The 18,823-nt window shown below is 45.3% G+C and overlaps 1 protein-coding gene across 1 annotated transcript; it reads right to left on the bottom strand.

Moving 5' to 3' along the window:
* Window positions 1–2,951: 2,951 nt before the first annotated feature.
* LOC101652240 (olfactory receptor-like protein OLF3) lies at window positions 2,952–3,939 on the bottom strand. Its single transcript, XM_004713950.2, has one exon. The coding sequence runs from the start codon at window positions 3,903–3,905 to the stop codon at window positions 2,952–2,954; it is 954 nt and encodes a 317-aa protein (XP_004714007.1). The 5' UTR covers window positions 3,906–3,939.
* Window positions 3,940–18,823: the final 14,884 nt, after the last annotated feature.

Genomic DNA, 18,823 nt, shown 5'->3' with positions numbered 1-18,823 from the left:
AACTCCATGTGTACAGTTGCCTTTGTGTTGTTGAAAAAAGGCACTTGCTACGAACAAGTCATAGTCTTGCATAATTCCCAACTGTTGTTCCCTCATCTTTGTTTCCAACGTTGGCTTTCCAATTGCCAACAATTATCAGTGCGTCTGGAACGCAAGTTGTCTTTTTTCAATTTCAGACTGAAGATATTTGTAGAGTTTAATTTCTTCATCAACAGCTTTAGTAGTTAGTACATAAATTTGAATGTTTTTATAGATTGGATTTCCTTGATAGAATCCTATCACTGACATCATTGTTCTGCGAGATATAGCTTGACATTTTCTTATTGATAATGAATGCCATGACATTCTTCTTGAGTGTATGATCTCCTATAGTAAACATAAAATTTTCTGATGCAAAATGGCCATTACCAGTTCATTTCTGCTCAAATAATGCCTAGGATATTGATCTGTATATGTTCCATTTCATTTTTGATGACTTTCAGTTTTCCTAGCTATATGCTTTGCACATTCCAAGTTCCAATTATTAGATTTTCGCATCTGTTTCTTCTCATTTTGAATTGAATTGTGTCCCATCAGTGGATGAAGATTATGAAGGCTTTTCTCCCACAGGATGTACTCCACTCACATCACCACGGTTCCTCCTTCCCAAAGTCAGCTCCTCTTCAGTTATATTTCAAGCTCATTCTGAACTTAGGGGTCCATGAACTGGCACTGTCTTTTGCAATGTTCTTCATTTCTTCATTATCTAACAATAATTCAATGTTGTTCATACAGTTTCCAATAGCTTCTTCATAGTCTGTTCTTAGTCTGGAAGCTCCACTGAAACCCATTTACTTTGGGTGACCTTCTGGCATTTGGAATACCAGGGAAATAGCTTCCAACATCACAGTATCCAGAGATGGCTACTAACTCAGGGCATACAGCGCGACAGCAAAGATTGGAAATTTGCTTTCGTTACATGTCAGATAACAAATATTCTAGGGTCTATAGGTGTGTAGTCTTTGTCACTCACTTTAGCCACTGCAGTGTGAAAACAGCTGTAAACCACAACATAACACAATACAAAACAACACAGCCTAGCACCTGCTGCTGAGTTGCTCCCAGGTCCTGGGGTCTCCCCTGTGTGTTACAGCAGAGGTGCTCCTTAGGGTCTTCAAGAAGCAGATCCACAGCTGTCTTCCAAGGAACCTCTGGGTGTGTTTGAACTGCCAACATTATCACTTGTAGTTGAGTACTAAGAGGTCTGTGTCACTCAGGGAGCACAGCATAGCCACCAGTGAGTGTGTGCGTGCACCAAGAAAACTTCACTTATGTGCGTTACATTTAAAATATTATTACATGGTAACTCATGCTGGACAATTTCTTTTTCTGTTTTTGATTATTTAAATATATATTTTGAAATTCTTAACTCATGAGCTGTACTAAAATAGATGTTTGGCTGGATCGGGACTATGGCCTTCTAGAATCAGCTATCTGCCCAATGGATTTGGCTTACAGGAGCCTTCACGTCAGTTTGAACTCATATTTCATGATACCATGACTTCTAAGAAACAGCACAACAGCCCATCAGTTGTACAAAGAAGAGACTCCTCTAAGTGGGTGACAAGTTGGGCTATTACCATATCCATTCTTCTTCTTTCCCTTAATTATCCCTGGTCCTGCAGTTACTGCTCCGGTCTTTACCTCAATTAGCCTTACAAAAAAGAAATAGATTTACATAGGTCGAGTGTGGAAGGGAGTGTGTGGAAGGCGGTGAAGGAGACAGTAATAGAAAACACTGTCATTGTTCTAAGTTACATCAAGTGGATTTTACATCATGGCCAGTCTTGCAGCAGAATGGAGTACTCCATAGGGTTCTCGTGCCTGTGATCTTTGTGAGATCAGGTCACCAGGGCTTCCTCCCTTCGAGCTGCTGGTTGGTATGAACCTCCAACTTTAGACTAGCTGCCAAGCACTTAAGCACAGTACCACCGGGGCTTCCAGACAACATGAGAAACCTCTGCAGAGAGAGACATGGCATGATCTGTGCGGCTGCCTCTTCCATCCTGATCCCTCAAGATACCATATCCAAGTAGAATATTTCATTGACTAGACTTGAAATGCTATCTACTTGGTTCATTTGTTTACTTGTCTTCCAGAGATTCAGAGAAAGGGTTTGCTGATATTTCACAGATTTTTCAACTTTAACATCTTGGATGGGGACTCTTATCTACAATATTTTACTTCTCAATCTGTACATATGCTACTAACAGTGACCGGATCTCAGCTGCTCCTTGGCCAACACAGCCATTGTGCACAGACCGTCTCTGGTTGTACACCAGTGGTCAAATAAGATAGGTCAGTGGTGTCCTCCATTGATTTGATGGAATAATTTAAACCCGAGTTAAAAATAATATTAAAAGAGTATATATAGTAGATCCTGTAGAAAATAAAACACAATGCATTTTAATCAACCACAGTCACAACTCTCCCCTTATATTTTCTAAGAATTATGAGCCATACACTCACCAGATAAGAATATATGCAACCAGAGTATACTAAGTGAGTTTCAGACATGAAAAAGACTTCTCTTCCCAGTGGAAACGCCATGAATCTTTTCAAAATGTGGATGAATACAAACTTGTGGTCCAAGATAAGGTCCATGAATAGACCCATGATTACAAATCATGTGACAAATCAAACTAATAAAGGAGTTTCATTTGCTTCAATACTTGAGTAAGAGAGCAAAGATCTGACACAGTGTTTATCTTGACAGAACATGCTACTGACATTAAACACAAAAATCCCCCACATCTGACACCCCAGCACCACCTCTCCACCTCCCATGAAGCATCACCAGTCCCCGCACATCATCTGCATGTTGCCAGGGTGATGTAGTCTCTACTGTCATGTTGGAGTTGGGTGGGGACCCAGAGGCAAAGCTCCTTTCTCTGTGTGATGCCCGTGATTCATCAAGTTGCCAGTTTTGATCTTAGCCCAGAGAACTGTCCTGAGAGCTTCTGCCAGGCCCCCTTCACCTCCTTGTTCCTCAGGCTGTAGATCATGGGGTTCAGCATGGGTGTCAAAATGGCATAGAAGAGTGAGATCAGCTTCTCCTGGAGGATGTTGGGGCTGGAGTGGGGCTGGATGTAAGTGAAAATGGCCATGCCGTAGCACAGGACCACCACCGTGAGATGAGAGGCACATGTGTGGAAGGCCTTCTTCCTTCCCTCCGTGGACTGGATCTTCAGAATAGTGGAGATGATCCGGACGTAGGACAAGAGAACCAGGAAGAAGGGTGTCATCAGGAGGACGATGCTGGAAACCATGATTGCGACCTCATTGGAAGATGTGTCCACACAGGCCAGCCTGACTACAGCTAAGAGTTCACAGGATAGGTGATCAATAATATTGTTTGTGCACATGGGAAGCTGAAAGGTGATGGCAGTCTGCAACATAGAGTTGATGGAGCCACTGATCCAGCAGGAGACAGCCAGTCTAGTGCACAGCCCTCCATGCATGATGGCCGAGTACCGGAGGGGGTCACACACAGCCACATAGCGGTCATACGCCATCACGGCCAGTAGAAGAAACTCAATGCCGCCCAGGCCCAGGGAGAAAAACAGCTGGGCTGCACAGCTCAGGTAGGGGATGGCTTTATGTTCTGAGAGAAAATGCACCAATAGCTGGGGGACGATGCTGGTGGCATAGGAGACGTCTACAATGGAGAGGTTGGTGAGGAAGAAGTACATGGGTGTGTGGAGTCTGCTGTCCAGTCTGATCAGAAGAACAATGAGCACGTTCCCCAGCACTGTCACCAGGTACATGACCAGGAACAGGACAAAGAGTGACACCTGAGTGTCCCAGTCACTGGACAGACCGAGGAGAATAAATTCAGTCACCCATGTCTGGTTATATAGCCCCATGTACAATGTGAAGATTGTTCATCTATAGAGAGAGTGAGAAACACAGACGGTGCTGAGTCTGAAAGTCACGTGCATGCATGTTGTATATCTAGAGCCTAATTGCATTTAAAGGCTCAGGACCAGATTATGGGCTCGTTCCCAATATGCATTTCATCTACTTTTCACTAGGAAGGCAGGCCAGTGACTTTCTAAGGACCTAATGTGGTTTCAGAGAGGCTTAGGTAATTCCTACAGACAATGAAATATATATTTATGAGCTCATTCTGAGTTCCCTATTTGCAGAAAGGTATATATGAGAGTGAAAATCCCAAATCTATTTTCAAAGTCCCCAAGTGGATTAAGCATCCATTGAATTCCCTCAGACCATCCATTAGGGATATGAAAATCCTTACCCTCAGACAGAGTGTATTTGAAAGTGGATTGCTATAGATGTAGATAACATTTAACATATTAACCTTTGTTTTCCCTGTTTCTAGTTTGTTATAGTTTCTACTGCATTATGTTTTCCTTTGGATTGAGGGTTTTCTGTGTTTTATTTTGTTGTTATTGCGAGACTTTTTGTGTAATTTTCTTGACCTGAAATCCAGGATAGGTAATCTATAGAGGCAGTAAGTAAATTAATAGTTCCTTATGCTTTTGACAGAGGACACTGGGAGGAAATAGCGAGCTAAAACAATGGGTAAAAAAAGAAAAAATATTCTAATGTCTATTGTGTGAAGATTGCACAGCTCTTATTCAACATTTAAACCATTGAATTGTATGGGTCATGAATTATAGGTCAATAAAACTTTAAAAATGAGAACCTTCTATGCACTTTATTATAAGCCCTCATCTATTAGTTCTTATAATGTGCCCTATTAAGTATCTGGTCTCATGAAGTGATCACTAAAGATATGGGTGTATGGCTATCAGAAAGAATAATATCTGGGGTCTTAAAAGTTTGTCTGAAAACAAGCAGCTAAGTTCACATACAAGAATGACACACACCACAGAGTGATCTGAGGATTGTTAACAATAAGACCCAAGATCAGAGGGGGAGATTGCATTAGAGCTTAAAATCTGAACACCTGGTTTGCCTGAGGCTATAAGTGACAGTGAAAGCCCAAAGTTCATTTACAGACCCTCCGTATGGGTTGAGCCTCCATTGATGTCCCTCTGTCCATGGCCCAAGGATATGAATCATCTTGCCCCAAGACAGAGTGCACTGGAAAATGGAAGATGGCAGATAGAGTTAGATTAAAACTCATCATCTTATCATTTATTTTCTCCTTTGACCCAGTTTTATATTATTGGCTTTTTTGGGTTCGTTTTCTATGATTTTTTTAATATGAAATAGATAATTCTATCAAAACAGCAATTAGATTAATTTCTTAGGTTTATGACAGGGAAAGTTGGGGAGAAATGGTGTGTAAATAATAATGGCTAAAAGAATGTAGAAATTGTTCTAGTATTGATGTAATGATGAAGGCACGACTCTAATATATTTAAATTATGCATGCTGTGTGAACTATATGTCAGTAACACTTTAAAATGTTAAAAGCTCCATGTATTCACTTAGCTCAAAATCCAGAGTAAGGAGGAAGGCAAATAACAATAGTACGTAAAATTATATGTAACAAAGAAAAATGTGATTGAAAAGTTAAGAACAACCTAAAGTATGTAAACTAGACCTGCATGAAGAAAGCACAAAATATTCATTTCAATTGGGGGGGCGGGGCAGAAAAGGAGGGTGGTCTTATGAAAATATCTGGAACAAATGAATTGCATTTCAAACTGATTTTTCTCCTCCACTATGGTTTTGGATAAACTCACTGCAACTGAGTCAATTCTAACTCCCAGCAACACAATAGGGCAGGGTAGAACTGCGCTGTGAGTTTCCAAGACTATAACTGTTTTCAGGAGTAGAAACCTGGTCTTTTTCCCACAGAGCCCCTGCCGGTTTTGAACTGCTGACCTTGTGGATTGCAGTCCAGTGTGCAACCACTATACCACCAGGAGTCTTCTTAGTTTTGGATAAGGAACACAACATTTTATATGTAAAGTGGGTTAATATTATATTATAGTAGATATTACATTACTCCAACTACATTTGAGTCTCATAGGTAATTTTATGGAAAAGCCTTTGATAAGCTGTTATTGGTCATACTGGGACTCTGGCTGGACCTCCAAGCTGGTGTCCGTCAAGTAGTGAGTGGTCCTTTCTCCTCATTTTCTTTCCAAAATCCTTACATCAATGAATTTCGAGACTGCCTTTCATGGGCCCGAGGGCTTGGAGATAGGCTTGAATAATTTCAGCCTTTTAAATATCTGCTTGTTTCTTCACTAAGCAGAGAATGGTCACATAGTAATGTGGGCAAAGAAATAAAAGGAAAATGAAAGAAATATATAAAAAATAAATGGAAATGATTTACATTTATAAAACGAACCTCTCTGTAGGATTTATTCCTAGGGTGACTCCATGCCTGACCTCTAACTCTCCTTTCTTGGCAGTAAACACACATGGGGGTAAGTGGGAGGTAAGCCGGGCAGTTGGGGCAGGGAGCAGAACTAGAGATTCCTGGTTCACCCCAGAAGCTGCACAGAGGCCAGGCTGCACGGAGGGTTTGAGCCGGAGAATGAAGAGCGTTCTTCCTCTCATTCCCCACCGAGGACCAAACAAATAACTCTATCCAGAAAGGCCATTTCCTGCATGATTCCAATAGTGGCATACCTTTCCTAGTGTCCACCTCTGTGTTGGACCCCCTTGTCATCAGTTCCCTTTTCTACCAGAGCATGCTAGCCCTACCACCACCTCTCACTTTCTCACCGTTAACTGAGATCCTCCTGAGAAAACATACACTAGCCTTAAAGCAGAACTCCAATTCAAATACTGAAGCATCGTAAAACGTCTCATAAAATTACTCATTACCCTTGAACAAAGACAGGCATCTGAAAGTAGACATCCCATTGCATTCCTTTAACACACATATACAGGGTTCCATTTTTGCCAAGGGCAGGGCATAGGGCAGCTTGTCCAACAAGCAATCCAGCCCATACTCACTTGGGTTGCTTTACTAATCTGTTGTAAACAATTTCATGCTTCCTCACCCCATCCAAGATCCTGTTTCTGAGTTGACATCTCTCATAATCCAACAGCACCTTTTAACAGGATAAAGGCTCTTTTGAAATGACAGTACCTGACAGGAATGGCGTAACTAGTAGCAAATGAAGCACATGTGGAGAAAAGGATATTAGATCGTGCTCTTCTCACTAGTAAGCGCAAGTAAGGCTGGGCCAAGTTTTTGGCTAATCCACCTGTGTATGGAGATCTCAAGGCGAATGATACTCTTTCCTGTGCTCCACGGGCTGACACTGTTTCATGGAGAGAAGAACCAGGGGCAGATCCCTGCTTTACCATGTGTTCTTCTACTGAAGTGTGCAGGCCTCCTGAGAACATGCAAGCCCATGACCCCTGGGACCCTCTTAATCTCTTATAGGCAACCATCCCCCCCCCCCACACACACCCTCCACACCAGCCCATGTCTCAGTACAAACAAGTGCCAATCTCAGAGATATTGTCTGATTATCCTAGAAGGAGCATGAGCTTCAGAAGCCAACAGCCTCTGCTCTGACCCCACATGCCCTCCGCCTTCTGTGGTCCATAGCCAGCTCCTTCTTCTCTCAGGGCCTCACAGTTGGTCACCTGTAAGGGGTTTATCGTACTGGCCACACCTTTGAGGGTTATGGTGAACTCAAATGAGAGGAAGACCTAAAGCTCCTCTTACAGGTGTGCCTGGACCAGGGAAGGTGCCCTTGATGGAGTGGTGATGGTGCGTCCAAACTTTCACCTCAAGTTACCTTCCTCTTTCAGGATGCTGCTCTTTCTTTGATCCACCTCGCCACCATCCTCTGGTCTCTCTTGCTCCTGAGTAGCTTCCTCTCCTGCATTAAAAGAAATATGCAGACTCCTCAGTGTGGGGACGAAAATCTTGCTGTGCCTTACTGGCTGATTCCCTCATCCTTTCATTGGCACCTTTCCCCTGTGATTGGTGTTACCCTCCTCATGATGATCACTCTTTAATTTGTTTCCACCCTCTCTCAAAACAGCTCTATTTTCCCACGGCCCTTTGAGACTCCTTTGAGGTACATCGAGAATGTAGAAATGGCATCCAGATTTGAGAAGTCAAGCTAAGGGGGACGCATTTGTGTGCTGGGTGATACCACACCACAATTAATTGTCTTTACATGACCTTCAGCGCAGCTTCAGCTCAGTCGAGCTGAGGTCCTGTTTTGAGTTCAGGATACAGAAAGGACTAAGCGTGCTTCATGTCTAACCATCGTCTTGGGGAGTTAGAGCTTGGTCTTTTTAGCACTGGTGACCTTACCTGTCAGATCTGGATTTCCTGCCACATCAGTGCTTTTCACCTAAGTCAACTGACTCAGAATTATTTGAGAACGTGAGGGGGCTTCAAAAAGCGTGTGGACAAAATGAACATTTCATTTCATTTTTCCACAAACATTTGCATCCCTTCATATTGGCTCCATTTTTCTATAAAACCAAGTATCAAAAGCTCCTGGTGCAGAGGGTTGGGCACGACACTGAGGCTTCAACCAGTGGTTGTGTCTTGAAAACAGTTACAAGTCAGTCCTGTTTAGGTCTTCCTCTGGCACAGGGCTGCTTCTGCATCCTTCCCTCAGGGCTCCGTCTTTCTGTCTCATACTTCATAGCCCTTCGAGCAATCATTCCCCCACTTTCCTCTCATATTCAACACACTTTCAGCCACACTCTACATCTATGTCTTAAGACCCCTATATCTATGCAGAAAAGCACCAGCTGCGCTGCCCACTCAGAACATCCTAGTGGGAGAGACGGCGACCTGCGGCTCATCTCCTCAGCAGGAGCACTCTGAGGGTGGGGCTGCCTCAGGCTGCATTTATGAATGGTGGTGGATGCAGAACAGTTATGGTGCCTATCAACAATATACAACAATAGCAACCATAGGGTGTGCTACAACATGGAAAATGCCTTTGGGGCATTCCATGAAAAATTATCTCCTTACTGAGTGCCCAGCTAAAAATTCCAATGTGACTGATTTGTTACTTTTTTTTTTTTGACTTGTTACTTTTATGTCACAAAGTATGACTACTTTGATGCTTATTGTCACTTTTGAGAAATGCTTACACATGAATTGATGATATTGGGGAGATTGAAAACATGAAGTTCCAAAGTGATTCTGAGCTACTCTATCAGCTTACTCCGGTTCTTTACTGCAGGTCCTAGAGGAACAGGATCAGAGAGCCTGTGAGGGGAAGGAGGGTTAGGAAAGACACTGAAATTTCTGGAAAAGACAGGGAAGATATCTGCCCAGTCAGCACCTCTCCGTTAACTGTGACCCCTTTGCTTGGCCCTAGTTAAGGCTACTTCCATGTGCCATCTCTGATTACCTAGTAATTAGAAGTTAAAGCGAGCATCAAGACTGAAATAGTCTTCTTTCCATGACAAATAAAGACCCCCCCAAAAAAATAGGGGCTCAGATTTCCCACACAACTTCTTCTGACATAACATAGACATTTAATTTGAAAGCTGAGTTTTAGTGAGTCATTATACTGATTCCAGATAAAGCAAACCTATTCATTGATTGTATGACTAAGGCTGAAGCCATTGTCAATGGATCTACCATCTGTGACAGAGAGGAGACCCTGCAGCTGAGAGGCAAGAACACCGAAGCCTAGGCTCACCTATGCTGGTATCTCATCTTTAACAGCCTCCCTCCAACCTCACACACAGTTAGTTTCCTTGTTAGGGCCCTCAAAGGTCTTTTGGAGGACAGATACATTTCTTGACCCTGGAAACAGAAAACAGAGATGGAAATCACCCCTCTTCATACCTTTACATGTAGGCGGTCCTAGACGTGAGACTTTTGTTTAGAGAAGAATCCCAAGGACTCAAGGTGGAAGACGGGGCTGATTAGACGCTGAGAGCATCCACCATGAGCAGGAGTTTTTGCATCATCTGGATGTTGTTTGGAGACAACGCTCTAGGGCCACCTGGGTAGGAGGTGTCTCCAAGATGGCTTGTTATCCGGGAAGGCAATTAGTTTCCCTCTTTGGGGTCTTGTTATCTACTTGCTGTCTGAATTTGATTACTTTACATTCATGCAATTTGAGTGTAATTGTTGAGAATCAGGTCTTCTAACATGTGTAGCTTTGAAATTCACTTTCCGTGACATATGGTATCATGGCTTCCTTCTGTAAATGCTCCTCTTCTTTATGTCTCTTGTCCTCTGTAGCTGTAAGACACATTCCCCCCTCTTATTCTGCAGTGTAATTCTCTTAGTCTGGCAACTTGCCACAGCACAATGGTGACAGACTTTGCTGGAGGTGAAACATTGAAATGAGAATCGGGAGAGCTCAATACTCGTCCCATTTCACACCCTGCATGCTCTGTGACTGAGCACAATCTGGTCAACTCCCAATCCACCTTTCAAACATGAAAAGGAAGAGCAAGATTCTTTGTATATAGATTCTTAGAGAAATAGTTGAGATAAGAAATTTAAAATTAATGACATATTTTGTACGATGTAGCATGCTTCCCGTACCTGTTTGTCAATACCTAACTAAATGTTTTCAAATTCTGGACTTCTCTGATCAGTGACTTTCCCTAAAAAGATTCAGAATTCATTCTTAAAAGCTCCATTTCCTATCATTAAGTTTTTCATCTCCCTCCCTCCCTCCCTCCCTCCCTCCCTGTCTTCTCCCTCAAAACTAAGCCTGGAATTAAGAAAACTGCTGAACAAAATTGAGCCCAAGCCTCAGGCTTCTGAAAAACAGTTATATTACTACATTTGATATAATTTGTATGAGTGAGAAGGTTTCCCCACTCATGTTTCACATTCCTGATCCAAAGCGCATAAGGAATCAAGTCAGTTTCATTTCTGTCCCCTCTTAGCCTCTCCCCCCCCCCCTGTTGCTGACACCTCTGCAATGAGCCCTCCAATGATAATTCTGACAAAAGGACATGTTGCTTCACTCTTGGATTGAATTGTTTCTGAAGACTATTCCCCTCCTGCAAAGTGATGGACCATGGAGATTAGGTATCGGGGCTCTGGGGCCCCTGGGCTCAGGAGTCCCTGTGGGCTAGTTCTCATGGCTAGCAGCACTGCTGGGAGCAAGTTCACAACAGGCTTGAGAATGACTCCAACGCAGAGCTAATCAAGTGTTCAGTGGCTGCATGGGCAACGCAGGGCTGGCAGAGTCCCCTTAGGAGCCGCATGCGTTACCTTCCTAATTGTTGTCTCCACTCCAACCCTCAGGGGCGGGGCCTTTGATGCTGCCCTTCTTCCCCTGCAGAAAGCTGTTCTCCTCCAGCCCTCCCCTCCAACACTGCCCCTGCTGCCTCCTGTCCTTCCCAAATGTCAGAGAAGCCAGTGTCCTGAGGTCGGGGTGCTCTCCTGTATTCCAGACCCAACTTGTAGTTCGGAGGGTCCCTGTTCTCATGAGTAGTGCGTACCCCTGTTTTCATTCCTGCTATTGCACCCCAACGCCCTGCTTCTTTCAAGGATGCCATTACTTCTCCATCAGGACTGAGATTTGTGCTTCTCTCTCTTGAGATAACGGCAGCCCATGGGCTGCTGTGAGTGTTGCAAGTCCATAAGGACATTGTAGTAGGTTTCTCCTGGTGGTACGTGAGCTTTCAAAATAACAGTGCTGCATAGAACAGTGGTTCTCAGCCTCCCTAATGCCGTGGCCTTTAATACAGTTATAGTTTTTCATGTTGTGGTGACCCACCAACCATAAAATTATTTTCATTGTTACTTCATTACTGTAATTTTGCTACTGTTATGAATCAGGCAATCCCTGTGAATGTGTTGTTCGACCCCCCAAAGGGGTTGTGAGCCACAGGTTGGTAACTGGTGGCATAGAAAGATGTAAAAATACCTGATCCAGGTTTGCGTTCTTGTGCTTGGAAGAAGAGCATGCATATGAAAATGTATTTCCTCCCCAGTATGTACACAACTGGGTAAGCTGCCTCCAGATCATTAGGATTTTTGTTTGTAGGTTTTGTTTTTTACTACAGCTGCTTGGTCTAAACAAGCATTACTGGCCATAGATAGACTTGACTTAATGAGAAGTGATGTGCATTTGCCCCTCTTATCCGTTGTCTACTAAGCCCCTTATCTTCCAGAAGAGACCACTGCCTCCATCTAGAACAAATGAGAGCTGGAGAATCCGCGATATCCTCAGTGCCCTCGAATTCATCGGAGAGCGTGGTGGGAGCTCTTACCTGGACACTCACGCTTTGGAGTGGCTCCTTCCCGAATCTTGTCCTGCGGGGAAAATGAATCCCGGCGAGGGAGAGCATTTGGACAGGAGTCAGAGCAAAGACTGGAAAGGAATGAGTTTATTGAGAGAGAGAGAGAGAGAGATTTTGGCATGATGCACCACAGGGTCCCCCAATAATCTGCGGGCCTGGCAGAACGAGGCACTACAGACTTTATAGTGCTAATGAGGACCTTCCACTATAGGCTGGTTTTCCAGTGGCTCTTCTGGTATAGGCTGGTTTTCTGTAGTTTAGTGCATGCACCACCCCTTCTAGGTATGTGCAACCCTGAACCCTAGAATTCAGTCTGTGCCTTGCCTCCAGGCTCAGGTCTAACGTGGCCAATATGGGAATGTACAACATTCCATCTTCCCCCACCTACACCTTTTCACCATTTCCATCTCTACCATTGTAAAGGCAATGTGCTCTATCTGCCCTTCACCTTCCTTTGTGCTGGGGAGGCATGGGGAAAGCGTGCATTCATCTCTCTTTTGTATTTGGGTACCTGTTACTGTCACCGTCTCCCCTTCGCCAGGTTCTGAGCTAACCGAGTCAATGAGCAAGAAATCTTAGGGTAGGTTGGTGCCTCCACAGGCAGGTGGGCTATAAGCACTGCCCTTCCCTACCAGAACCCAGGAGGAAATGGAGGAAACCCTGTAAGTCAGTGGGATTTAGGTAAACGTTTCCATTTGCAAAGACCGAGTGCTTGCTCACAGGAGCATGGGATTCCTGCCCCCGCAGACAAAGATATTCACCCTCAGGGTTTTCTCCAGAGAATCCCGCTGTCACTAGTATTTCAAGCACCAGAAGGCTCCCCCAAAGTGAACAGTTTCCAGTGGAGGTTCCAGACAAAGAACAGAAGGAATAGCCTGCCCACTTCTGAGGGATTGGCCACCTCATCAACAGCATCGGGGTATGCCAGAGAGAGGGCAGAAGATGAGCTCTTCATGTCAGAAGGCACAACATATATGACTGATGAAGGGCTGCCTTCTCAAAGTCAAGTTGACCGCAATGATGTGGAGGGAGGGAAGCCTTGAAGGCCCTCGTTTCCTGATGGGCATGACTCACAATATGAAGAAACAGCTGAAAATATCAATTAATAATCAGAATGTGGAATGTATCAAGTATGAATCTAGAAAGATTGGAAGCAGTCTATCATGAAATGGAACATATCAATCTTGATACCCTAGGCATGAGTGAGCTGAATGGACTGACATTAAACACTTTGAATTGGATAGTCATAATTTACTACACCAGGAATGACAAATTCAATAGGAATGGCATTGCATGCATTGTCAAAAGAGGACATTTCAAGATCTCTCTTAAAGTACAATGCTGTATGTGATAGGATATCATCTATCTGCTACAAAGAAATCCAGTCAATGTAACTATTATTCAAACTTATGCACTGACCACAATGGCTAGTGATGGGAAAAAAAGAATATCACCAACTTCTTCATTCTGAAACGGATCAAAGCTGCAACCAAAGTGCATTGATAATTATTGACAACTGGAATGTGAAAGATGGAAACAGAGAAGGGACAGTGGCTGGAAACTATGGTCTGGTGAAAGAAATGAAGCTCGAGTTCACTAATAGGATTTTGCAGGACCAGTGACTTCTTCACTGAAAATACTCTTTTCAAGAACACAACGGGTGAATATACATGTGGACTTGTTTAGATGGAGAAATCAAACGGACTCTCCCTGGGGAAAGAGAGGATGGAGAAACTCCATCTCAGCACCTAAACCCAGGTAAACTTTTACCTAAGTCCCACTGACTTACATGGTTCCCTCCATTTCCTCCTGGTTCAGGTCCAGAAGGGCAGTTCTCACAGCCTGCCTACATGCAGAGGCACCAACCTGCCCTACGTCAACTTGCTCGTTGACTCGGTTAGCGACCGAACTATGGAACAGACCACGAATATGTAAGCTCATATGTACTCATATGGAAGCTAAGGTTGAAGATGAAGAACATTAAAGTAAGTTCACTAGATTCAAAATACGACCTTGAGCCTATCCTACCTGGACTTTGCGAACATCTCAAGAAGAGGTTTGCCACACTGGACGCTAATGGCATCGGACCGGATGCACTGTGGGCTGACATGAAGAACAGCATCCACGAAGAAAGCCAGCGGTCATTGAAGAAGCAGGAAAGAGAGAAACGATCGGAGCAGATGTCGGAAGAGACTCTGAAACCTGTTCTTGATTGCAGAGTAGCTACGGCCAATGGAAGCAATCATGATGTACAAGAGCCGAAAAGACCATTTCAAAGGACGCTTGAGAAGATGAGGTGAAATACGATGAAACAAGCAAAGACCTGGGTTAGAAAAGCACAAGGAAAGAACAGAGCATGCTCGGCGTAGCATCGACGGAAAGCACTGAAGGAAACAATTCGACTCAAGTTGCAGGATTAAAAGATGCTATGAGCAATATGTACATATACATAATTTATTATTTATTGGGAGTTAATACATTATAACATTCCATAGTTCAATACACGAAGCAGAATTGTACAATTGCTACTACAATCAAAACATTCTTTTTCTTCCTGGACTCCTTGACATCATCTCCCTTGTACACCCCTCCCCCTACCACTGTACCCTACCGCCCCCTGAACCCCTTATTCCACCTGCTGTCCCTATAGGTTCATCAGTCTTGGGTATTGTATACCGAAACACAGAAACATATATTACTCTACTTCATGAGGGTGGCCTCCAATGACAAAGCCCCTCTGAGATAAATCCCAATGTGAACACACAGAATATTGAGAGATGCAGGAAGCCGCAGAAGAGGACGGAGAGCAGGCACCGAGCCCCTGCGGTAAGAAGAGCTAGTTGGCAGTCACCGCTCTCAAGAGGCCGCCTGTGATCGAGACGTGGTTTCACGACGTGGCGGTCCTCAAGGAAGACCCCAAAGCTGTGGAGAAGGCATTCGTGAAAAACCATCAGATCAATGGTTGCTTTGCATGTAAGCAAGGGCAGCCCTGGGGTGGTAGGAGCTGCGTGGAGGAGACAGTCTGAGGGGTTGACACCCAAATGACCATCTGTAACAGTTTGTGCAGTTTCACAAGAAAGTTATTATTTTTTAATAAAAATATCTCTGCGTTAACTATATAAACTAAAACTTTTTTTTTTTTGGTAAGCTCAGCTTACATGTATAAGCATACCTATAAGGGTAAAATCTTCCCTATTACTCTGGAACCTTTTGATGTGCTCTAAGGAGCCCTGGTGGTGAATGGCCAATACATTGGAAACTAACCACAACGACAGCAGTTTGAAACCACCAGCCGCTTCTCAGGAGAAAGATGAAGTTTCTGTCCTACAAAGGAGACTCCTTCCCATTCCTCATGCTACAGGCAACCCCCCAGTACAGGTGACGTGTGACTATTAAGGCCCTTGTGCATCAGGATGGTGGGCCCCATGGTAAGCTGGTCTACTTCTCTGCCTCCAGAGGGATGACATTACCAATACACACTCGTGCAGTGACCCCATCAAACTCCTATATATGGCTACACTTCCTGGTGCTAGGTCCTGAGGTTCAGAGACCCAGTTTACGCACATCAAGTGCCCACAGCGGGTCCTACTTCCCGGTGCCAGGTCCTGAGGTGTTGAGGGAGCCAGGTGACCCACACGCAGTTCCATAGAATGTTTTGATTCTCAGGGCCAGGGCCTGAGGTGTTGGGGGGTGGCTGTACTGCATTCTTTGGGCAGATAACCTTTCAGGGTCTCTGCTTTGTCTCCTGTTGTGGTTGGAGGATCCCTTCTGGATCTTGGCCTGATCTAACAGAGCAGGTGAAAACTCCAGGGGAGGTGAATTTATCAACTTCAGGCCCCCTGCATCCCTTTGACCCAGTATTGCCTGACAATTGCCTGCCAGCTCATCACTGGCTGTGCCCCCTTGGGTATCCATTCAGGAGCTCAGGGCAGATACCATGGCCGTTGGTGAAATCCTGAGCAATGCTGTACACGAGTCACCCCGTCACTATCCTTTGCTGTCCCTCCTGCCTCCTCAGCTCTTTCCCCGCCAACCTGGGCCCCGTGGTGTCTGCTTTTCTGGTGAATCCAGCAGCAGGTTCCTCGTCTGGTCGCCCTGTTCTGATGGGAGTTGTCGCCTCAACTTCCTGGCTTCCCAGCAGGGTGCTGCTTGAGAAACAAGTCAGCCTCTGAGGTTTGGGGCAAGCCCAGGTGTCCTGCTACAGGATTTCCCCCCACCCACCCCCACCCCAGAACCTTGTCCATTCTCCTCCACAGCTCTTTATGCTGTTGGCGAGCCCAGGGGATTCAGGGGCTACACACAGCTACCTGGACAAAGTGTTCAGGGCAAGGGCTCATGGGTTATGATCACCCATGCAGCCCTCAACTTGGGCCCAGTGGCTGCTTTGGCCAGAGCAGTTTCAAAGAGCAAGTCCCATCCGTGGAGGCTTGCATGGGCACCACTGTCCACAGTCGTGGCATGCCTCAGCCATGGTGTATCAGGTGTCTGCCGGCAGCCAACCCTTCTCTGTCCTGAATGGGAAGAGGCTGCTTCAATGGCACACCAGCCTATCCTGGGAGTCATCCTGATATGTCACTGGACCAAGCACATCTTGTGTCTCTTTCTTGGGGCAACAGGCTGGCAGGCAGGGCATTGACCTACTGCATGCCTGTGTGCCAGTTGGCCATCAGGGCTGTCTGTGTGCAATAGCTGATGACAGGTTGGGAAATGTCCTGTTGGCCCATCCGTTCATGGGCAGAACCGTGTGAAGGGGCATAGCCTCCCCGCCCCTGTTGGCGGTTTACTTGGTGCAGAGGTTTGTAAGTCACCTACAGCCATTTGTCTATGGACCAGGACTGATGCTCTGAGGGGCACTTTAGTTCCATCTGATTTTGCTGCATAGCCCAGCCAAAGCCATCCGCCCTGCTGCTTATACCGAATCTGTCCAGAGCTTCCACCTGCACACCCAACACCTTTGCTTTCTGCAAAGCCGGCTGCTGTCCATTTCCCCAGCCCCAAGAGGAACCTTTTATTCTTTTAAACCAATAGGTAGAGGGGTCTCAAGAGATAGCCCCAAAGGGGATGCCTACTGTGCAATCCCTCAAGATCCACAGTGGCCTGCACTTCTGTTGGCATCTGAGAGGTGAGGTTGGCTGGTACCTTTCAACCAGATGACCACAAAGATGTTTAGTGACATTCCCAGCCCGGGCACCCATTGAGGGCTCAGGGCCTCTTCTCCCCTCTGAAGGTGGGTGATTAGAGGCTCGAGACAATCCTGTAACAGAGAATCATCTTCAATAAGTAACATGACAACGTGAATATAATGAAAACAGTGGATAGTCGCATGCAAAGAAAGAAGTCAGGTCTCTAACAGCCACCTTATGGCAGGTAGTGGGGCTGGACAAATAGACCCTGCCCAGTACCACGAATGTCCACTGTTGGTAAAAATGAACTGACCCTGGACAGATGGGACTAGAGGAATGCTAAAGAACAAATTAACCATGGTGACATGGTGGGTTACACATGGAGCTACTAACTCCATGGTTAGCCGTTCGAACCCACCGGCCACTCCATGGGAGGCATATGAAGCTTTCTGCTCTCATAAAGATTCACAGCCTTGGAAACCCACAGGGGCATCTCTGTTCTGTCCTGTGTGTGGACTGGCTGTAAGTCTGAGTGGACTTAGTGGCAGTGAGTTTGGGATTTTTCTCTAACAGCGGAACATGTGCCCAGATCATGATTTCTAGCCTGGGTGTTATGGTCAGTCCTACTGTCACCACCTTTGCTTGCAGTTGGGGTTTTGTTCAAACTCCTAGATTGTCAGTTACCAAGGGGACAGCCACCTGGAGGAAGAGAAAGAGGAAGATGAAGACTGGTGGCTTGAAACCTCTTCCAAAACCAAGCCCACGACCACCGAGTTGATCATGTCTCATAGTAATCCTATACAGGGTATCCTACAAAATCTTTATGGGAGCTGACAGCCTTATATTTTTCCTTAGGAGTGGCCGGTGTTTTTGAACTGCTGACCTTGTTAGCAGCCCAAAGCTTATCCCAGAGCCCATCTGGAGTTTCTTAGGGTTTCCAAAGGTCAGAGTGTATTCTGGCCAACCAGATCTACCACGTTGTTTATTTTTGAAGAATGTTTGATCATTTCTACCTCGGGCCTCAAGTTCCCTTCAGGACCTTGGCCTACTTCTGCCCACAGCCCTGATATCTGGGGACTAGAGAGGTGCACCTGGAGGTGATGGACACTTTCTCAACAAGGATAACCTAGGGGTGGGTGGACAGGAGGACCCAAAGGTTTCCACTGTTTGCACAAGTTGTTCTCTTGTTGACGGTCTTCCCTGGAGGTCACTGAGTCCTCCAGTAAGCCTCAAGTCTTCTCCAGGGGCCTTCAGAAGGCTTCAGCCTGCCATCTCCTCCCCTGGCTCGTGGCCCTTTCCACCCAGCTCCCTTACTTGTGCCCAAGCCAGCTGCTCCCAGCTGGGGTAGCTGCTCTTGGAGGGTGGAGTCACTGGTAAGAGCTCGGATCTTATTTCTGCCACAAAAATTCACTCTCTGGTCCTGTCATCTTGTCTGGTGGGGCTAAGCTTTTTCACCGGCTTTGGTAGACACACCACACGCTAAGTGGGAAGCAAAACGGAAA

This window comes from Echinops telfairi, unplaced genomic scaffold (genome assembly GCF_000313985.2).
Source record: "Echinops telfairi isolate 266 unplaced genomic scaffold, ASM31398v2 ScPeMD7_23;HRSCAF=83, whole genome shotgun sequence".
Classification (NCBI taxonomy): Eukaryota; Metazoa; Chordata; class Mammalia; order Afrosoricida; family Tenrecidae; genus Echinops; species Echinops telfairi.
This window is presented reverse-complemented; position numbering and strand designations above follow the sequence as displayed.